Source organism: Dendropsophus ebraccatus, chromosome 4 (assembly GCF_027789765.1).
Source record: "Dendropsophus ebraccatus isolate aDenEbr1 chromosome 4, aDenEbr1.pat, whole genome shotgun sequence".
NCBI classification, from domain to species: Eukaryota; Metazoa; Chordata; class Amphibia; order Anura; family Hylidae; genus Dendropsophus; species Dendropsophus ebraccatus.
This window is the reverse complement of record NC_091457.1, coordinates 54,851,063-54,871,776: the sequence shown is the minus strand read 5'-3', so window position 1 is coordinate 54,871,776 and position 20,714 is coordinate 54,851,063. Positions and strand designations below refer to the sequence as shown.

General features: G+C 43.7%; 1 protein-coding gene across 2 annotated transcripts in view; it reads right to left on the bottom strand.

Annotated features, from left to right (window-relative positions):
* Nucleotides 1-10,385: 10,385 nt before the first annotated feature.
* The window catches only part of LOC138788183 (uncharacterized), a 37,351-nt gene continuing 27,022 nt past the window's right edge, over nucleotides 10,386-20,714 (bottom strand). For both annotated transcript variants that reach the window (XM_069965816.1, XM_069965817.1), the window contains 5 exons: nucleotides 20,230-20,405; nucleotides 18,229-18,623; nucleotides 17,682-17,778; nucleotides 14,404-14,596; nucleotides 10,386-11,474 (listed from right to left, as the gene is read on the bottom strand). In XM_069965816.1, coding sequence (XP_069821917.1) covers nucleotides 11,323-11,474; nucleotides 14,404-14,596; nucleotides 17,682-17,778; nucleotides 18,229-18,623; nucleotides 20,230-20,405 — 1,013 coding nt within the window. In that variant the 3' untranslated portion in view covers nucleotides 10,386-11,322. The remainder of the gene's footprint in view (nucleotides 11,475-14,403; nucleotides 14,597-17,681; nucleotides 17,779-18,228; nucleotides 18,624-20,229; nucleotides 20,406-20,714) is intronic.

The window sequence follows — 20,714 nt, the reverse complement described above, 5'->3', positions numbered from 1 at the left end:
CAGTATACAGTATAATGCACCTAGGACCTCCAACAGCTGCAGACCTTCAGTGACTGGGCCCGTCTACATGCAGGTACATGCAATTACCTTGAAATAAAAAGTCTGGGTTGTACCGTTCCTGTTAATATTATAGAAATGTATGACCAACTAGGTGGTATCAATCGGAGATGCTCGTCCGAGACTGTGTAGGGACACACTCGCCAATGGCAACACCCAGTTGATTGTTGAGTCATTTCTACATTACATTTCTAGTAAGAATAACAGGGAAATGGCATGGCATTGTTATTTCATGGGTACTGCATGTATTTGCTAAAACAGACAGCAGACAGGTCAGGAGTGGTGACAGGTCCTTTTTTAGGGGGAGGTAGCAAGAAAGAAACCCTTAAACAATAGAAAGAAGCATTATTCTTTGATAAGATATATTACAAGGTTTCTTACGTTATTATGTTATTTCCCACAAAACATTGGCCTAAAAACAATAAAGCTGACCAGGTTAAAATGTACAGCAGCTGTGCTGCAGAGAAACTTGAAAGTGATGTATATAGTAAAGGCAGTTGTAGCGGTGTTTGTAGAGTTTAGAGTAGAGTGGAGGAGCATAGAGGAGAGGATTTTGTCAAGGGAGTGTCAACTTAAAGTAGTACTGTGCTCTGCCGGAAATTGAAAGAAATACTTGAGAGTGAGAGTGATACTTGTACCCATGTTTAGCCCCTTAAGGACAGAGCCTGAAATGGCCTTAATGACAGAGACAAATTTTATGAATATGACCAGTGTCACTTTATTCATTAATAACTTCGGGATGCTTTTACCTATCCGGCTGATTCTGAGATTGTTTTCTCGTGACATATTGTACTTTACATTTCTGGTAAATTAGAGTCGATACTCATAACGAATTTTTATTAAAAAAATCCCAAATAATGTGAAAAAATGTGAAAAAATGCATTTTTCCAACTTTGAAACTTTTTTGCGTATACAGAAAGTGGTTATACCACATACATTATATATTAAATAGCATTAGCAACATGTCTACTTTATGTTGGCGGCATTTATTAAACAATCTTTCTTTTTTTTTAGACAATAGGAAGCTTAAAACATTAGCAGCAAATTTTCAAATTTTCAGTAAAATTTCAAAATCAGATATTTTTAGGGACCTGTTCAGATTTAAAGTGTATTTGAGGGGCCTGTATGTTAGAAAGCCCCACAAAGCACCCCATTTTAGAAACTGCACCCCCCACACTCTGCAAAAGCATATCCAGAAAGTGTTTTAACCCTTTAGGGGAGTCACAGAAATAAAAGCCAAGTGTGTAAGAAATTTGAAAATTTTAATTTTCTGTGCAGAGATTTTATTGTAATCCAATATTTTTCATAATTATAAACCTATTACCAGAGAAATTCACCCCAATATTGATTGCCCCGTTTCTGCAGTTTATAGAAATACCCCATATGTGGCCCTATTGCGCTATTTGACGCAACCACAAGCCTCAGATATAAGGGAGCGCCTAGTGAATTTCAATGCCTCCGTTATATTTGGTCATTTTTGACTGTACCACTTTCTGGTTGGCAAAGGCTCTGGGGTGCCAAAACCTAAAAAACACCCCTAAAGGGACACCATTTAGAAAACTACACCCCTCAAGGAATGTAACAAGGGGTGCGGTGAGCATTTGGACCCCACAGGTGCTTCACAGATTTTTCGAACAATATGGCGTGAAAAAAGAAAAAATTATTTTTTACACTAAAACGTTGTTCTAGCCTTCAATTTTTCATTTTCTTAAAGGGATAAGAGGAAAAAAAAGACACAAAATGTGTAGCGAATTTTCTCTCGAGTACGGAAATACCCCACATGTGGCGATAAAGTGCCAAGGGGGCGCAGGACGAGCCTCCAAAGGGAAGGAGCGCCAATTGGCTTTTGGAAGCTGAATTTCACTGGAAAGGATTTCAAGGGCCACGTCGCATTTACAGAGCCCTCGTGCTGCCAAAACACTGGAAACCCCCAACAAGTGACACCATTCTGGAAACTACAACCCTCAAGGAATCTAACAAGGGGTGCAGTGAGCATATGGACCCCACTGGTGACGGGCACAAATGTGGAACAATGTGAGGTGAAAGGGAAAATTTTCATTTTTTCACTTTCATGGCACAAATGTGCCCATCATCAAGGGGTCCATATCCTCACTGCACCCCTTGTTAGATTCCTTGAGGGGTGTAGTTTCCAGAATGGGGTCACTTGTGGGGGGTTTCCAGTGTTTTGGCAGCACGAGGGCTCTGTAAATGCGACATGGCCCTTGAAATCCATTCCAGTGAAATCCAGCTTCCAAAATCCAAATGGCGCTCCTTCCCTTCGGAGGCTTGCCCTGCGCCCACATGGCGCTTTATGTCCACATGTGGGGTATTTACGGACTCGGGGGAAATTGCTCTACACATTGTGTGTTTTTTTTCTCTTTTAACCCCTTGTGAAAATGAAAAATTCAAGGCTAAACCAACATTATAGTGTAAAAAAATTTAATATTTTATTTTCACGCCACATTGTTCCACATTTGTGCCAGTCACCAGTGGGGTCCATATGCTCACTACACCCCTTGTTACATTCTTTGAGGGTTGTAGTTTCCATAATGGGGTCACTTGTGGGGGGGTTTCACTGTTTTGGCAACACAGGGAGTTTTTAAATGCAACATGGCCCTCGAAATCCATTCTACTCAAATCCAGCCGAAAAAAGCTAAATGGCGCTCCTTCCCATTGGAGGCTTGTCTTGCGGCTGCATAGCGCCTTAGGTCAACATGTGGGGTATTTCCGTACTCAGGGGAAATTTCTCTACATGTTTTGTTCTGTTTCTTCTCTTTTAACCCCTTGTGCAAATGAGAAATGTCAAGACTAGATCAATGATGTTGTGTAAAAATAAAATTTTTAACACTAAAACATTGGCCTAGCTATGAATGTTTCATTTTCACAAGGGTTTAAAAGAGAAAAACCCCACAAAACGTGTAGAGCAGTTTGTCCCGAGTACAGAAATACCCCACATGTGCACATAAAGCGCCATGCGGCCGCAAGACGAGCCTCCAATGGGAAGGTGCACTATTTGGCTTTTGGAGGCTGGATTTGGCTGAAATGGATTTCAAGGGCCATGTTGCATTTACAGAGGCCCTATGCTACCAGAACAGTGGTAAACCGCCACAAGTGACCCCATTTTGGAAACTACACCGCTCAAGGAATCTAACAAGGGGTGCAGTGAGCATATGGACCCCACTGGTGACGGGCACAAATAGGGAACAATGTAACGTGAAAGTGAAAAATTTCCATTTTTCATTTTCACAGCACAAATGTGCCAGTCATCAAGCGGTCCATATGCTCACTGCACCCCTTTTTAGATTCCTTGAGGGGTGCAGTTTACAGAATGGGGTCACTTTTGGGGGGCCTCCACTGTCTTGGCAACACAGGGCCTTTGTAAATGCGACATGGCATTCACCATCCATTCTAGCCAAATGGTGCTCCTTCCCTTCGGAGGCTTACCCTGCACCCGCCTGGCGCTTTATGTTCACATGTGGGGTATTTTCATACTTGGGGGACGTTGCGCTACACATTTAGTGTTTTTTTTATCTTTTAACCCCTTGTGAAAAAGAAAAAATAAAGACTAGATCAATGATTTAGTGTAAATTTTTTTTTTTTTTTTTACACTAAATGTTGGTCTAGCCTTAATTTTTTTCATTTCCACAAGGGGTTAAAAGAGAAAATAAATGCAAAACGTGTAGGGTAATTTCCCCTGAGTATGAAAATACCCCACATGTGGATATAATGGGCCATATGGGCACAGGGCAAGCTACCAGAGGGACAGAGCGCCATTTAGAGGCTGGAATGGAGGATGGAGGCCATGTCACATTTACAAAGCTCCTGTGCTGCCAGGACAATAGAAACCCCCCACAAGTGACCCCATTTTGGAAACTACACCCCATAAGGAATCTAACAAGGGGTGCAGTGAGCATATGGACCCCACTGGTGACGGGCACATATGTAGAACATGTGCTGTGAAGATGAAAAATACCATTTTTTTCATTTTCACGTCCCAAATGTGGCCGTCACCAGGGGGCCATATCCCCGCTGCCCCCTTGTTAGATTCCTTACGGGGTGTAGTTCCAGAATGGGGTCACTTGTGGGGGGTTTGTACTGTCCTGGCCGCACAGAGGCTTTCTAATTGCATCATGGCACGCCTCTAATGGGAATGAGGGCCATGCCTATTTAGTTGGGGAAAAGGGACAATTTTAATTAATTTGGGGGTATTAGGCCAATTATTAGTTTATAAGGTTGAAAATGACAGGTGTCCATCAAATTCAACCTGTGTTGATCCAGAGGAAGGCAAAAAACCCTCGTGAGGCAGACGACAGTAGCCTCATCACAGGGGAAAAATTCCTTCCCGACTCTATATTGGCAATCAGACTAATCCCTGGATCAACGTGACCCCTGAAATAGGAATAAGGGACAGAATTTAGAAAATTTAGAACTCCAATGACGTGTGGTACGCCTTGAAGCAATCCTTTATGCAGAGGCCGGGGTGATCAGGACAGGTGTCACACTGGTAAGTGGTGTCCTTCCTGATCCCCCTTTTACGGCACACTCTGCATTTCTTTTGGGATCTCCCCTTTTTTCCAGTGTGGGGGACTTCACCTGGAAAATGTTGTCCCTGTACGATACGGGGTCCTTCATATCCAGAAGCGCTGGGGCCCGCTCCGTGGCTGCCGAATATCAGGGCTTTGATCACTGCTTCCTGGAATTCAAGGAATTTCCCCGGGTGGCCGGCATGTCGGTACAGCACAAAAGCGTTGTACATCGCTGTCTGTACCAGATATACGGCCACCTTTTTATACCACGTTCTGGTTTTTCTCGTGCCGTTATATGGTTTCAGGACTTGATCTGAGAGATCAACTCCTCCCATATACTGATTGTACTCTAGAACACAATCAGGTTTGTTCACCATGTTTGTGGTACCACGTACAGTGACAGGGGTGACGCTATTCCTGTGAATTGTGGTCAAAATAAGGACATCACGTTTGTCCTTATATTTGACCAACAACATATTGTCACAGGCATAGGCCTTGCTCTCCCCCCTTGGCATTACTTGTCTAACAGGGTGACTTGGTAGACCTCTTTGATTTTTTCGGATCGTGCCGCAAGCTACAGTAGCTCGGGCAGCGAGTGACCGAAACAGGGGGATGCTGGTATAAAAGTTATCAACGTACAGGTGATAACCTTTATCCAGCAGTGGGAAGATCAGTTCCCAAACAATCTTCCCACTAACTCCGAGGATGGGGGGGCATTCTGGGGGCTGGATTTGGGTGTCCCTACCCTCATACACTCGACATCTGTAAGTGTACCCTGAGGTACTCTCACAGAGTTTGTATAGTTTCACGCCATACCGCGATCTTTTGTTAGGAAGGTACTGGCGGAAATGGAGTCTTCCTTTGAAGCTCAGGAGGGACTCATCTACTGAGATGTATTTCTCTGGGATATACATCTCAGTAAATTTGGCTGAGAAGTGCTCTATGACCGGCCGTACTTTGTACAGTCGGTCATACGAGGGATCATCTCGTGGGGGGCACCTTGCATTGTCATTGTAATGCAAGAATTTTAGGAGGGCTTCGAATCGAAACCGTCCCATGGCCATACTGTAAAGTGGGGTATTATATATAATATCCCCACTCCAATATTGCCAAATTGTCGGTTTTTTTACTAGGCTCATGTGCAGCAGGAGCCCCCAAAATTTTGTCATTTCGGCTGCATCAGTAGGGGTCCACGCCATGGGCCTAGCAAAAGAAGAGGAGGGGTTCTGGGCTATAAATTGGTGCGCGTACAGGTTTGTTTGCGCCACCATCAAATTGATAAGGTCATCAGAGAAATAGAGCTTGAAAAAGTCTATTTCTCTGAGACCTGTGGGGTTAATTTGGATTCCCGCCGTTGCCATAAAGCCAGGAATCCAGGGCTGATAATTTTGGGGGTCTGGGGTCCAGATGGGGTCACCTATCTGGGGGGCGGGGGGCAGGATGGGGTCACCTGTCTGGGGGGCAGGGGGCGGTATGGGATGAAGTGTCTGGGGGGCGGGGGGTGGGTCGGGATGACGTGTCTGGGGAGCAGGGGATGGGATGGGGTCACCTGTCTGGGGAGCAGGGGGCGGGATGGGGTCACCTGTCTGGGGAGCAGGGGGCGGGATGGGATGACGTGTCTGGCGGGCAGCCCGAGGCGTCCTCCTTGGACGCTTAGGTCGATAGTCATCATCACTGGATGATGATGATAATGATGATGAGGATGAATGGAGGAAAGAAGGATCCCCCATTCATCCTCACTGGCTGTTTCGGTGTCGGAGGCAATAAGCGCGTATGCCTCCTCCACCGAAAACACTCTCTGTATGGGGGGTATGTAAATGTGATGTAATGTAGTGGTGTAGTATAAAACTTTATTTCAAGTAGTGTAATGTGTAATGTGGGGTAGTGTAGTGTAATGTAGTGTTTTATACGTGTTTTTCACAGTAAGGGGGGGGGGAAAACCTATGCCAAAAAAGGAGTTGCTGATAAATGCCGCACTTATGTGCGGTACTTATCAGCAGACAGTGGCGGTAGGATATAGAAAAAAAAGGTGGGGGGAGGGGGGAAAAAAACCCCCTACGCCAAAAAAGAGGAGTTGCTGATCAGCGGCGCACTTACATGCGATGCTGATCAGCACTCAGCGGTGGAAGGGCGCAAAAAAAAAAAAAAAAACCTCTTTACTCCAAAGCCACTGATTAGTGTATTATATACACCAGTCAGCCGCTAGGGGGCAGTACAAGTAGCTGGACGAAGATATCCGAAGAAAAACGACGAAAGCCGACGAGAGCCGAGCGAAACCGACAGGAGCCGAGCGGAGACGACGGAGAATCACGTGGACACCGCGGGACCGCAGATCTTCCGTCCGGACGCCGGGATCCGGTGAGTATGGTCCTCACACACCACACACACCTTCTCTGCACCTCTTGGCTAACTAGCTGAGGGGTGTAGAGAAAAGTAATAATATTTTTACTTTGATCGCCGCTATTGGCCGGCCGGGCTTGGCCGGCCAATAGCGGCGATCTGGGGGGTGGCACCATGGCCCCCTCCAGTATACACAGTAATGGTGATTGGTGCTGTCTCGTACAGCACCAATCACCATTAAATTCCGGGGCCCCGGGTCACCGATGACCCGGGAACCGGAAAATTGCTGTAGTTGGCTGATTTGAATAAATCAGCCAATTACAGCAATCGTCTGCACGGGGGGTGTAATCCACCCCCCGTGCTGACAAGCTACGATGGTCTGCTGTGTATTACAGCAGCCATCGTTACCAGATCGCTGTGTGTTTACACATAGCGATCCGGTAAACATCGGGCGTATGTGTACGCCCGTTTGCGTTAAGTACCAGGCTGCGGGGGCGTACACATATGCCCGATGTCGTTAAGGGGTTAGGCCAATATCTGACCACCTTCTTCCTTACAGTGTCAAGCTTTCTGTCCTAATAGGGTGATAAAAGCCCCAGCCATGGTTACCTTGGTGAGGCTAAGTGTCCGAGGGTGTCCGGGTGTCACCTGCACTGTGAGATAGAATACGTAGACCTTCTGGTATCTTTGTTCTATGCAGGCTATTTCCTCTATATATCAGGATAGTGCCCTGCACCTTGTAGAGTGGTTCGCGGCATGGGTTGGTTTTAACTCTGACTTTTCTCCCACTTGTAGTGTCTAGCACTGCATAGTGGAAATAGTGGATAGACTGAAGAAACTGAGTGTCTCTGGTCGCTTTATACACGTGTCTTATGGTACCTTTACACGGAGCAATAATTTGCGCAATCAAAGGAATAACGATTTCGAAGTAACAATGTATTTTTTATAACAATCAGCATTTAGATGGAACAATAAATCTTATGAAAAATTCGGTATTACTATCGTTTTAAGATCGCTTAGCCCCATTTCACACATAGGGTGAATCGTTGAAAGACTGTTTAGACCAGTGCTCAGGCCTCAACAACAGGTCATGTTTTAAGGATTTCCTTAGTATTTCACAGGTGATATAATTATACTCATCAGGTATTCTCTCAGGTGTTCTTTGTATGGGGTATCCTCAAAACATGACCTGTTGGTGAAGCCTGAGGACTGGATTTGAGAAGCACTGCTTTAGACGAAACAATCTGCTAATTTTATGCAAACGACCAACAACGATTTTAGAACATGTTGAAAGATCACGATGAACGATTTATCGCTCGTCGCTTGATTGTACGCAGTGTTTACATGAACAATTATCGCTCAAATGCGATCGTAATCGTGAAAATTTGAACGATAATTGCTCTGTGTAAAGGGACCATTAGACTTGATTCACTGAACACAGTATCTAGAGTAGACTAGACTTGTCCCGGACAGGGGTCCTGGCAGAGCCAGGCCCTGACTTGGCTACAACAGGGACGGCTGCTCTGTGTGTCCTCTTCCCACAAGAATCTGGAAAGAACTGACGCTACACTTCCCCCCACCAAGTGACTACTTCCTACAGGGATATGTAAAAGACCCTGTAAGTGGTGGAAAGGAATTTGTGCAAAGAAGAGAAGAGAAGGGATAGGTCATAAAAGAATCTCCATTGAACAATAAAAGTACATACTCTATATGAAACAGTAACCCTTTGCTTACTTCAGTTGTGCAATACATAAGAGCTCACATATAAAACACTGACACCTTATAGTGAAACTTGAGAATGCTACCACTATCACAACTTAACCTGGAGAGAAAGCTTTTGCTATAGGTGTAAGAAACACAAAACACCAGTAGTGGGACACCACAAGGGCAGTTGTTTTTATTTAGTAGCAGTACTGTGATGGTATTTTTCAGTCATGGTCAGGATATGGCAGTATTATTTTTCCCTTGGGTAGTGGTAATATTGGTGATAATATTTAGTCACTTTGGTGTGGTAATATGTGATCATTGTGTGGCAATATTATTTAGTGTTATTTGATGTTGCTGTCAGTACAGTGGGCTTTGTTCAGCAGCAGTATGATAGTTATATGTATGGTATGTTCTTTGTATACTGGTAAAATTTGGTAACTGTATGATTATCATATAGAGTTTTCTTTTTTGTGCTCTTGCTGTTTCAGTTTTTGCCTCATGCAGCAGACAGGCTAGAATCGTCCCCGATGTGCACTACAGTGTTGCCAGTGCAGGAGATTCCTGTTCCACCTGCGCCTATGTCTTGGTAATTTTTTTTTATTTTTAAAGTGACACTGTCACCCTCTATTTGCATTTTGACTGCTCTCCACAGGTGTAAATGGTGAATGTTACAGCTTTCATTACTTATTTTATATCACACCTCAAGTTGCTTGTTCTGGTAAAAAGTCGTTTTTATCACCTGTGGATTGGTATTTGTGGGCGGGGCCTCGCAGCCTTTGTGCCACATCGCACATTGTTGAGGCCCACAATAAGGACCTTATATGATTTATCTTACATGGCATATACTGTTTATACTTCGTTATTTTTCCAGGTGGGATTGGCAGTGCCAGCTCTGATTCTCTGTGCCATTTAGCATAATTTATTTGTGTTACTGCATCATCATTGTTAAGACATGTGTGAACATAGCCCTAATTTCATTGCAGAGAACTTGCAGCAGCTGCTTCTGGCCGGTCAGAGATGGTAAATCAAATGGGGGATCCAGCCAAGCCTCCTGTGACATCACGCTCTGCCCCCTGTCTGCATCATTAGCCTGTGCTCAGCAAACACATACAATGTGAGACAGAGGCATGGAATATTTGTCTCCTAAGGTGGGAGAGCAGTGGGAGCAGGAGACAATGTGAATTGGCACAGAGGCCATTTTTCTTCATTTCCTGGATTTCAATCAGCTACCAGTGTGGCAGAACTGTACAGATATGGTAATACATTATATAGACACATCTATATAACTTTTAGGGTGCCTTCACACCTACCGGATCCGCAACAGATTTCACGCTGTGGATTCGCAGTGAAATCCGCTGCGGATCCAGTCCCATTTATCCCTATAGAGCACATACTTGCAGCGGGATTGACATCCCGCTGTGAGTATGTACGTTAACCCCCTGCCGCGAGAGCATACATTACCTGCTCGGTGACGCATCTGCATGTAAGGCTACCGGCTCCGGTCCCGCTCAGCCAATCAGTGCACGGCAGTGCCCTGACATGCAGCCGCGTCGCCGAGCAGGTCATGTATGATCACAGCAGCGGGCGGCAGGGTGTTAACGCACATACTTATAGTGGGATGTCAGTCCCGCTGCGAGTATCTGCTCTATAGAGATAAATGGGACTGGATCTGCAGCGGATCTTGCTGCGAATCCGCAGCGTTAAATCTGCTGCAGACCCGGTAGGTGTGAAAGCACCCTTAATGTACTTTTAATAGAAAAACAGTTTTCCTTATGTAGAGTTCCTATTTAAAATGTGTTAGTTAAACATACAGCAATGTGTCGAACCTCTTATTGGACAAGTTGCAATCCAGAGAGCCCGTGCCCCAGATGTTTTAAGACCCTAGCAATACCCACCGGAGCTTACCCTTTACAGGTAGAAGTAATGACATGTCCAACCATGCTATGATTTTGAAGGCTGCCTTCTGGCCTTTCTAGGTGATTGCGAGCAAGACAGATGAATCCAAGACTGCAGGGTGCATGGAGTATCTTAAGTAGACAAATTCAACCTTGTATATAGCCAATGAACTTTATAGTTTGTGTAGCTCTTCTGCAAGTATGCATAGTATTATATTTATTACAAGAGTTTTGTTGCCTTTCCTAATGTAAGCTGAGACAGGAGGTTGAAACCATTGTTAGGCTGGGTTCACAATGCTTTTTTGCAGTCCGTTTATCATATACATTCTACGGGGGGGGAGGGGTACGGATGCAATTGTGTACCATCCGTTTGGATCTGTTTTTCCATTGACTGCCATTATTTAAAAATAAACACAGATCAAAACAGATCCCCCTTCTTTTTTTTTTTAAATCGTACACAAAAATGTGAGTGACTATGTTTTTCTGTATGTTAAATGTATCCATTTAGAAATGGATCCATTAAACGGACTGCAAAAATGCAATGTGACTCTACCACTACCATTTGGAAGGTCTGCCAACTGCTCATATATCAACCCATCATATATACATGTTAACAGCTTCATATATACAAGTAAACATGAGAAATTCTCTGATCTTCGCTTCTTTTTATGTCAATATCTATATTTCAACCAATGTTTGACTGTGAATAATAGTTATTTTTTCCCATTTATTTTATATAGATTACACTGAAATTAAGATTTTGAAGATTTTAGCGTTAATTTTTTTAAAACTTCAACTTAGAAATCTTCATTTTTTAACAGCTTATAACCAGGGGGTCTATATCTTTTCACATATATGTGTATGATGAATCCAAGCAATATAAAAATGACCACTCCTGATAGGGAAATCACCAGGGTATTCACATTCAGAGACGCTGCTTCTCCTAGGTCTAAAAGAAAAAGCTGAAATTAGAATAGGTAAGTATACATAAAAATATATATAACACCAGCTAGGGCCAGCAGAACAGGAACAGTTTAACTGCCCTAAAGTGGCCAACCCCTTTAAGGGTAAGGCCCCACCATGCCTACATGCAATGGCTAATAGCCGCACAATTTTGCTTGTTAAACTGCAATATTGCCAGAAAAACAATGCAGCCACTGACCACTGTATGCAAGCGTGGTCCATATGTAGTATGTACACAATAGGACCCTACCTATAGTCCTATGGCAGCAAAGCTTCAGTATTATGTGTTATCACTGAGGCAAAACAGTTTAGGGTATATTCACATTAGGTTGACCCACAACAGATCATTAGAATGAACTGGGAGAAGCACACAATTAAAGGGAACCTGTCACCCCCCGTGCCGGGGTGACAGGCTCCCGACCCCCCGTTAGAGCCCCCTATACTCACCTAATCCCGCCGGGTCCCGCTTCTGGAGGTGGTCGGGTGATGAAGATCTCAGCCGCTGCGGCCCGGTGCGCGCACTGAGAGATGAGTCCAACACCCATAGAGAATGACAGGAGAGTCCAGCGCTCCGTCATTCTCTATGAGCGTTGGACTCATCTCTCAGCGCGCGCACCGGGCTGCAGCGGCTGAGATCTTCATCACCCTAACGGCGGGTCGGGAGCCTGTCACCCCGGCACGGGGGGTGACAGGTTCCCTTTAAGTTCTGTACTCCCCAGCTCCATTATAAAATTTTAGATACTGTTTCCTGTAGCAAGACAGAAAAAGCAGAGGTCCGGGGAGTGAAGTACTTGTTTTTCACTGTGAGGGTGTTAACACATAGGTGCCTGAGCCCTCCCATAGAGAAACAGTGTCACACTGAGGCAGGTGAGATTCCGTGGCAGAGAGTTCCGCCGTGGAATTCCGTCACATTTACCCAGTGTGAACATACCCTTAAGTTGGCCATACACCTTTAATAACTGCTGGTCAAACAACGTCTCTCCCATCCTCTCCCACAGGGGCAGGGTAAATCTCAGCCAGACTGCTCTCGCAGTGGTTTACTTCTCCAAGTACAAAGGGTTTGGGCAGTGATTTTTCACAACCCCCATTGCCCCTGATATCATCTGTCAGGAGAGCCCCATAAACCTTTTACTGATGGCCGACAAACGTACAAACATTTAATGTGTCTGTGACATGTTGAAAGTTTTTTTTTTTTTTTTCTAGTAAAAGGGACATATTAAAGGGGTTATCCAGCTCTTCAAAAACATGGCCACTTTTGCCCCACTCTTGTCTCCAGTTCAGGTGTGGTTTTTAATTAAGCTCCATTTACTTTAAAGGAGAAGTCCAGCGAAACTTTTTATTAAAGTATTGTATTTCCCCCCCCCCCCCCCCAAGAGGAAAAAAAGCACTTTATGTGCATTTCCCGTAATAAGTGTATATTGGTAATTTGTATAACTTTTGGGGGGCAATACAATACTTTAATAAAAAAATTTCGACAGACATCTCCTTTAACCTCTTAAGGACATAGGACGTACCGGTACGTCCTATGTCCTCACTTGCACTTCATTTCCATTTTGAAGTGCCGCGATCCCGGGTGCCGCGTGTAGCCCGGGACCGCCGCTATTAGCGGGCACGGTCTGATCGCCGTCCCCGCTAATTAGCTAATCGGAGGCAGCTGTCAAAGTTGACAGCTGCCTCCGATTACCGGAGGCAACGTTTCCCTGGTGTCTAGTGGGGGAGATCGCTCCTCCGGGACCTTGTCCCGGAGGAGCGATCTCCGTTACTGATGCCGGCCGGGGACGCGTCCAAGATGGCGCCGTCCTCGGCTCGGCACTCGTTTACTTCCGGCTGCAGCAGCCGAAAGCAAACGAGTGCCGATCTCATGGATCTCTGCAGCATATCTATGCTGCAGAGATCTCAATGAGAGATCCAAGTGTATATACTAGAAGTCCCCCATGGGGGCTTCTAGTATATGTGTAAAAAAAAAAAAAAAAGTGTTGTTAATAGTAAAAAGCCCCCTCCCCTAATAAAAGTCTGAATCACCCCCCTTTTCCCAGGTTTTAAATAAAAGTAAACAAATAAATAAATAAACATGTTTGCTATCGCCGCGTGCGTAATCGCCCGAACTATTAATTAATCACATTCCTGATTTCGTACGGTAAACGGCGTCAGCGCAAAAAAATCCCAAAGTGCAAAATTGCGCATTTTTGGTCGCATCAAATCCAGAAAAAATGTAATAAAAAGCGATCAAAAAGACGTATATGGGCAATCAAGGTACCGATAGAAAGATCACATCATGGCGCAAAAAATGACACCTCGCACAGCCCCATAGACCAAAGGATAAAAGCGCTATAAGCCTGGGAATGGAGCGATTTTAAGGAACGTATATTGGTTAACAACGGTTTGAATTTTTTACAGGCCATCAGATACAATATAAGTTATACATGTTATATATCGTTTTAATCGTAACGACTTGAGGAACATGCATAACAAGTCAGTTTTACCCCAGGGTGAATGGCGTAAAAACACATTTCCCCCAAATAAAAGAAATGCGTTTTTTTTTCAATTTCACCACACTTCGAATTTTTTTCTGGTTTCGCAGTGTACTTTATGCAAAAATTCAGCCTGTAATTGCAAAGTACAATTAGTGACGCAAAAATTAAGGGGTCATGTGGGTTTCTAGGTGGAAAAATGCAAGTGCTATGACCTTTTAAACACAAGGAGGAAAAACTGAAAACGTAAAAACGAAAATGGGCCATGTCCTTAAAGGGTTAATGGAACGGCGTTTCAAACCCCACCCAATCTGGAGGCAAGAGTGGTGCAAAAGTGGCCATGTTTTTGTAATACTGGATAACCCCTTTTAAGTACTGTGACAAAGGGACCACTGGGTAGTGACTGCCATCTCTCTGCCCCCTATACCAGTTTGTGGTTCTCACCTGCATTGCTAGGAGATTGTCTTTTCATTTTGACAGGACCCTGGGAGATGAAATGCTGCTGAGACTCTGAGTTTACTGATCTCTTGTGTCTTTGTCTATTAAATTCTTCCAGTGATTTTGTAATACATTGCTTGGCGCAGCGAGTACCTAGAGCTCCAAACTTGCATAAGATAACTGTGCAACTCAGATAAACCTAAGGAGTTAATAACAGAAAAGAAAGGCAGATATTATTTGGAGACTACTCACACCTGATAGCACTCATGGATACTGCAGAGTCTTGCACACTGTTCAGCAGTGGCCACAGCTTTGTACAGCTCCTTGTATGGAGACATGCAGGCTGTGTCAGCCCTCATCTGTATACAGCTATAATACTTCTGCCTAACAGAACATTCTGCGTATTTTTACTGTCACCATCCAGCGAATAAAACATTACAATACCTTCCATTATACTGACACAGCACTATTTCAAAGTTTTTATTTCACCATAATAAGAAGAGTAATTGTGAGTGGAGATTCCACTGAAACTTCCAGTGTTTCTTACTGTAATGAAGAATGCTGGATCCCCGCTCTGCTAGGTAATATTGTATACTGGGGACAGAGCACTGAACTATGAATTGGACAGGGCCTTAGATAGCGCTGATAAATAAAATTTTTAATTTTTGGTGGGAGAGGAAACCAAATTGCAGAATTGCTTGTCATATTAATGTACCTAAGCACAAATGAGAAAATGTACCCAACAATGTGTGCTTGCTTTGTGATTTCTGTTCATATTGGAAGATACAATAATCTGTTGGATTTGTTGTATATGGGATATCAACAGCATCAATTGAGTATGATGGGATCTGCAAAATTATCTAAAAGGGAATCTGTAAGCACCTGGGCTCTACCTGAGGTGCTGACAGTGTGCTGTAGCTGGCAGCCCCAGTGAGCGTGGTGCCTTTTGGTAATTATCCGTGCAGCAGATTATGTACAATCTCAGGTCTCCTACTGTAATGAAGAGTGAAAGAGTAATTGTGGCTCAGCGTTTGTACCACACTCTAGCATGCCCCACCACTCCTTCCTCCTCCCTCTTCGTCATAAATAATCAATGCTGCCCGACCTCCTGCACGCTCAGCAGTCAGTATCTGCCAACAGATGACTGATCTGCAATCAGATATAGTTGAACTTCCTAGCCTGTGTAAGAGCTATGGTCTAGGGGTAAATCACCTGTCTAAAGACCAGCACCAGTTTGTTTTCTTTGGTTTGGATCCCCTTATGGAAATGAAATTTAGTTATTTATTTCTTTTTTTATCATTATTGTATATTTTTAAAAAAGTGCAAAGAATTCCCAATGAGATCCAAATTAGTTAAGTTTTTTAATACAATGACGAGAAAAATAAAAAAATTAATAACTACATCAGGGGATTTACACCAAAGAAAACAAACTGGTGCTGGTCTCTAAACAGTTACCCTTAGACCACAGCTCCTACACAGGCTAGGAGATTCAACTATATCTGATTGCAGATCAGTCCTCCCTTGGCAGATACTGTCTGACAGCTCAGCAAGCAGGAGGTAGGGCAGCATTCATGCTTCATGAAGGACAGGAAGTAGGAAGGAGAGGTGATGAGTGCCAGAGTGCACCACAAGCACTGATCCACAACTTCTCTTTGAATCTTCATTAACGTAGGAGACGTGAGATTATGCATAATCCACTCCACAGACAAATTACTAAAAGGCAACATGCTCACTAGGGGCCTGCCAGCTACAGCACACTATCAGCAGCTCAAATAGGGCTCGGGTGCTGACAGATTCCCTTTAATGAAGCTTTGGACACAGATATAAAAAAGAGCCTTACTATACATTCCTATGCAGTGGCCTAGCTACCATAAAGACAGACCATGCCATGGGGCCTGTGCCTGGCTCTTTAAATGTAAGTTTTGATGATGAACGCTCAAAGTTACATGCTGCGGCGCTGTCACTGACAGAGCAAGAAGCCATTGGCTTACTGCCCTGCCAGTCTCTCTTGTGACCGGAGGCAGCATTACACCTCCAGCCACAAGATCCCCATACGCATGGCTGGGCACAGTCTCTTAGCATTCGTTCTCCCAGCTTCCTGCTTCCATCCAGCCTAGGGGCATGCTAAAAGTGAAGGGAGAGCAATAAATGTTGTTTTTCTTCAAACTACCGACACTGGGAGAAAGGCCGACCCCCCAAACTAGGTGCGGTGCGAGGACCTTTAGAATGCGTTACCGGTGGTTTGGGGGCAGCTACATGCTGGTACAGGTTCGCTTGATTATTGTAAAAAAAATGGTCATTGAAAAAATGAAAACAACACCAGACAATGGTGGCTCCCTGTCATAATAGGACACCAAATTTTCTTCAGCTTAGCACCTGGACGTGGTCTGGGCAGAGACAAGGGTGTGTCATGAAGGTGTCACCTGTGTCTGAATGATTAAAAATGTTTGAGCTACTTGTGCTTCTTAACAGATCAAATAATGCTTGATACTTCGTGTCTAGCAGTTAACAACCTCTATCCAAGAGTTACACTACCCAGAAGTAGCCTCTGAGAGCCTTTTAATAGGCTCAGGGAAGAACTCTTAAAGCGACTCTGTACCCACAATCTGACCCCCCCCAAACCGCTTGTACCTTCAGATAGCTGCTTTTAATCCAAGATCTGTCCTGGGGTCCGCATGGCAGGTGATGCAGTTATTGTCTTAAAAAACAACTTTTAAACTTGCAGCCCCGTGCCCTACGAGTGTGGCCTAGATTGTGTATGCATTAGGCTGGCCCAACCTCTCCGTCTCTCCTCCCCACCCTCTTCATCATTAGGAATACTCCAGGCAGATTGCCTTCTATTCCCCACCTGTGTCAGCACAGCACATGGGCTGGATCGTTAAGGCACCTGTGCAATGTTCAGCATGGAGAAAATGTTCCAGTGGCATTCCTAATGATGAAGAGGGTGGAGAGGAATGACGAAGTTAGGGCACAGAAACTCTAAGCCACGTCCATTGGGCACAGGGTTGCAAGTTTAAAAGTTGTTTTTAAGGACAATAACTGCATCACCTGCCGAACGGACCCCAGGACAGATCTTGGATTAAGAGCAGCTATCCGAAGGTACAAGCGGTTTGGGGGGGGGGGGGGGGGGTCAGAGTGGGTACAGAGTCACTTTAAAATCTCTTGTGGCAAACCTAGTGTCTAATCAGACTAACTCACATTACACATGATCACACATAAATATTTTCTGTAGTTGCTCAACTAGGCCCTAGCCCTATATTCATGATTCATCTTCAGTTACTTACTTCATTATATTCTCCAATGAATGCAAAAGCCTCCATTGCAAATCTGTACTGCGTCCTTGTTGACGAATAAACTACTACAGTTTCATCCTTTATACATCTGCAGTGATAATAATATAAGTTAATCATCAGGTATCCTAATGGCATTGCCTGCATTACAGTGCCTGCTGCATAACAGATCCAACCCACATTAGTGTGCCCGATATTAGTGTTTGGGTAAAACAATACACTGTCTACCATATTCATTCTACAGCATCCTCCATAGTAGATATATCTTGCAACTGCCAGTAGTTGCTTTATGCTTCAGCTCTGCACTCTAAATCATAGATGAATAGTGTATAGAAATGGGTTGCTGCAATGACATTTTGCCCTTGGTGACACCATAAATCACACAGTTACACAGTGACACAGTTATTTTAATGTAAAATACGAAATAGGTCTTGTCTACGTGGCTATGTCTGCAACTACCAATGAAGAATTGTCCCCTAATAGAATAAATAGAAGGAAATAAAAATAGCAGAGAGCTACGACAGTATATATGTAAATTTACCCATTTTGTATGAGGTCATAAAATGTGGGATCATTGGGATTATCATGTGGGGTAGCCTTGCAAGACTCCACAAATAACTCGACATTAGGGACTGAAGAAGAAACTTGAATCTCCATATAGATCAGTTCCCGCAGTGTCACTTCCAGAGGAAACTGGGTTTCTACCTCTGCAAAGCGATCATCTGTAAAAAACTGGAACTTGTAGGTGAAGTTACCGAATCCTGCCTCTGTGAACACGTAATCTGATTTATGGGCAAGAAATGAAGCCGATACTCTGTTCTTTTTTGGAAAGGAGCAGTTAAAGGGGATAGACACCCCATGTTTCCTGGTAATGACACTGAATCTGCTGCTAAAGGACGTAGCCTGATTTTTAAACACAATATCGTGTTCTGTTTCCTGAATGAGAAGGGAGAATAAAGGAAGATTTTATAAAATGTTACATAGTTGTCATTTCCAAACATAATACTAATAAAAATTATAATGCTTAATAATTCAACTAGCTAGTTAATGAATTTATATTGAGGAAAGTGCTGTTAAGCACAGCATCAAAAGGGTTAATTTTACAACCCAGAAAAGTTTTATCCTGGGCATTGGCTATTATCACAGGTGTCACCTGCAAATGCATGGTGCCAGGCTTTAAGAGGATTTTTACACTGCTGACATGATGGCATATTGCTGAGATATGCCATCATTTTCTGATCAGAAGAATCCAACTGTGGGTCCACCAGTTATGTTAACAATTAGGGCCCACAATGTCACCTGATCAATCAAGTAGTGTATGATCACTGAGGGTCTGACCATCAGTCTCCTTTGTGAATGGAGTATGGAAGTAGAATGCCAGAGAGCACGTGTTACTGCTACTTCATTCAGAAAGGACACCTCATTCAGCTATCATAGGAGATAAGTGCTGTTTGTGGGACAACCCATTTACCATCTGGGACCCTTTTTCCAGCAATGCCCTGGCAAGTGGTTGGTGAAAACAGTAACATCCACTTACCTCCACTGCTAGCGCTGCCCACATTACACTGTTCCGGTCCCCCGGTGTGCGGCAGCTTCCTGATCTTAAGACAGGACTTAACACGTGACGTTGCAGGCCCGCTCAGCCATTTAGTGGCAGAGGTGGGCAATGCTACAGCTGCTGAATGGCTGAGCGAGCCTGCCATGTCACTTCTCAAGTCCCGTCTCAAGACCAGAAAGGGGCAGTATACAGGGGGACCGGAACAGTGGAATGTGGGCAGTAACGCATAGCCAGAGAAGTAACTGACAGACATTGCTGAAAAAGAGGCCCCAGCTGGAGTACCTCTTTAAATCAATCTCTAAGCACCGGAATCAAAGCTCTTTATCAGAAAAAAGGAGCTCAGACACCTATGATTATATGTAAAAAAAAATTGATTAGAACAGAATCTTTGGCCTAAAAACAACAATGATGATAAAAGATGGAGATTCACTTAATTCTGTCAGCTGTAATTCACGTTCCAAACTGCTGACACTGTTAGACAGCTGTTAAGTCAAGGAGACACATGGTACCTTTCATGTGTCTATGCTTCATATGTCGGTTCATTTGTCTGTGCTTTTATAATGTAGAAACAGGCTTTTCCCCTCTGGCACAAAATGTCCAAGTTTCTGAAGTGCTGAGAGCCTCTTTGCTCCCCTTCCCATCCTATCCCTGCTCGACTGACAATCAGCTTGAAGCAGAGCCCTGATTCCAAATCTCATAATTTGTTTGCATAGAATAGGCAAGATTTGCAAACGGGGCTCAGAGCTGGGGCTGACTGCCAGTCATAGTGATAACAGGCAAGGAGGTGTTACAGCCCTTAGCACTTCAGGAGCTTGGGAAAGCCTCTCTGACACTTTGAAAGAATAAAATTATATTTTTATGTTCTGGAAACCCAGACAGACAGATATATATATATATATATATATATATATATATATATATATATATATATGGTATATATATAAGGTAAAAATATTCTAAAAGATGAAAAAGTCTTTTCCTTACCACAGTCTCAGTGCCACAGGTATTGTAGGCTACACTGGCTACGAGGTGGGTACTGTTGGAACTAACCAGACATTTTGGATCATTGAGGCGGAACTGGTTTTCATATAGCTCGTGGTCAGATGACTTGGCAGCAATTAAAGTCATGGTGTTCTCATGGCATATCAGCTCAATGTTATCTAGACACAGAAGGTCAAAAACATTGCTTGAGTGCTTCTGCATGTCATGATATAAGATACTGAGATTATATGAATAGTTAACAAAATGTAAACCTGCCTGGGATAAACATATATCTATCCTAAGCTCATAGGTAAGGAATTACTAAAAGGGCAGACTAGATGGACCAGGTGGTCTTTTTCTGCCGACAACCTTCTGTTTCTCTGTTTTCTCAGCATCTGTTTAATTTCAAAAGCAAATAAAATATTAAAAGCAAATACATTTTGAAAAGTCATGTAGCCTAGAATTATCAAACTATAAAATAGAAACAG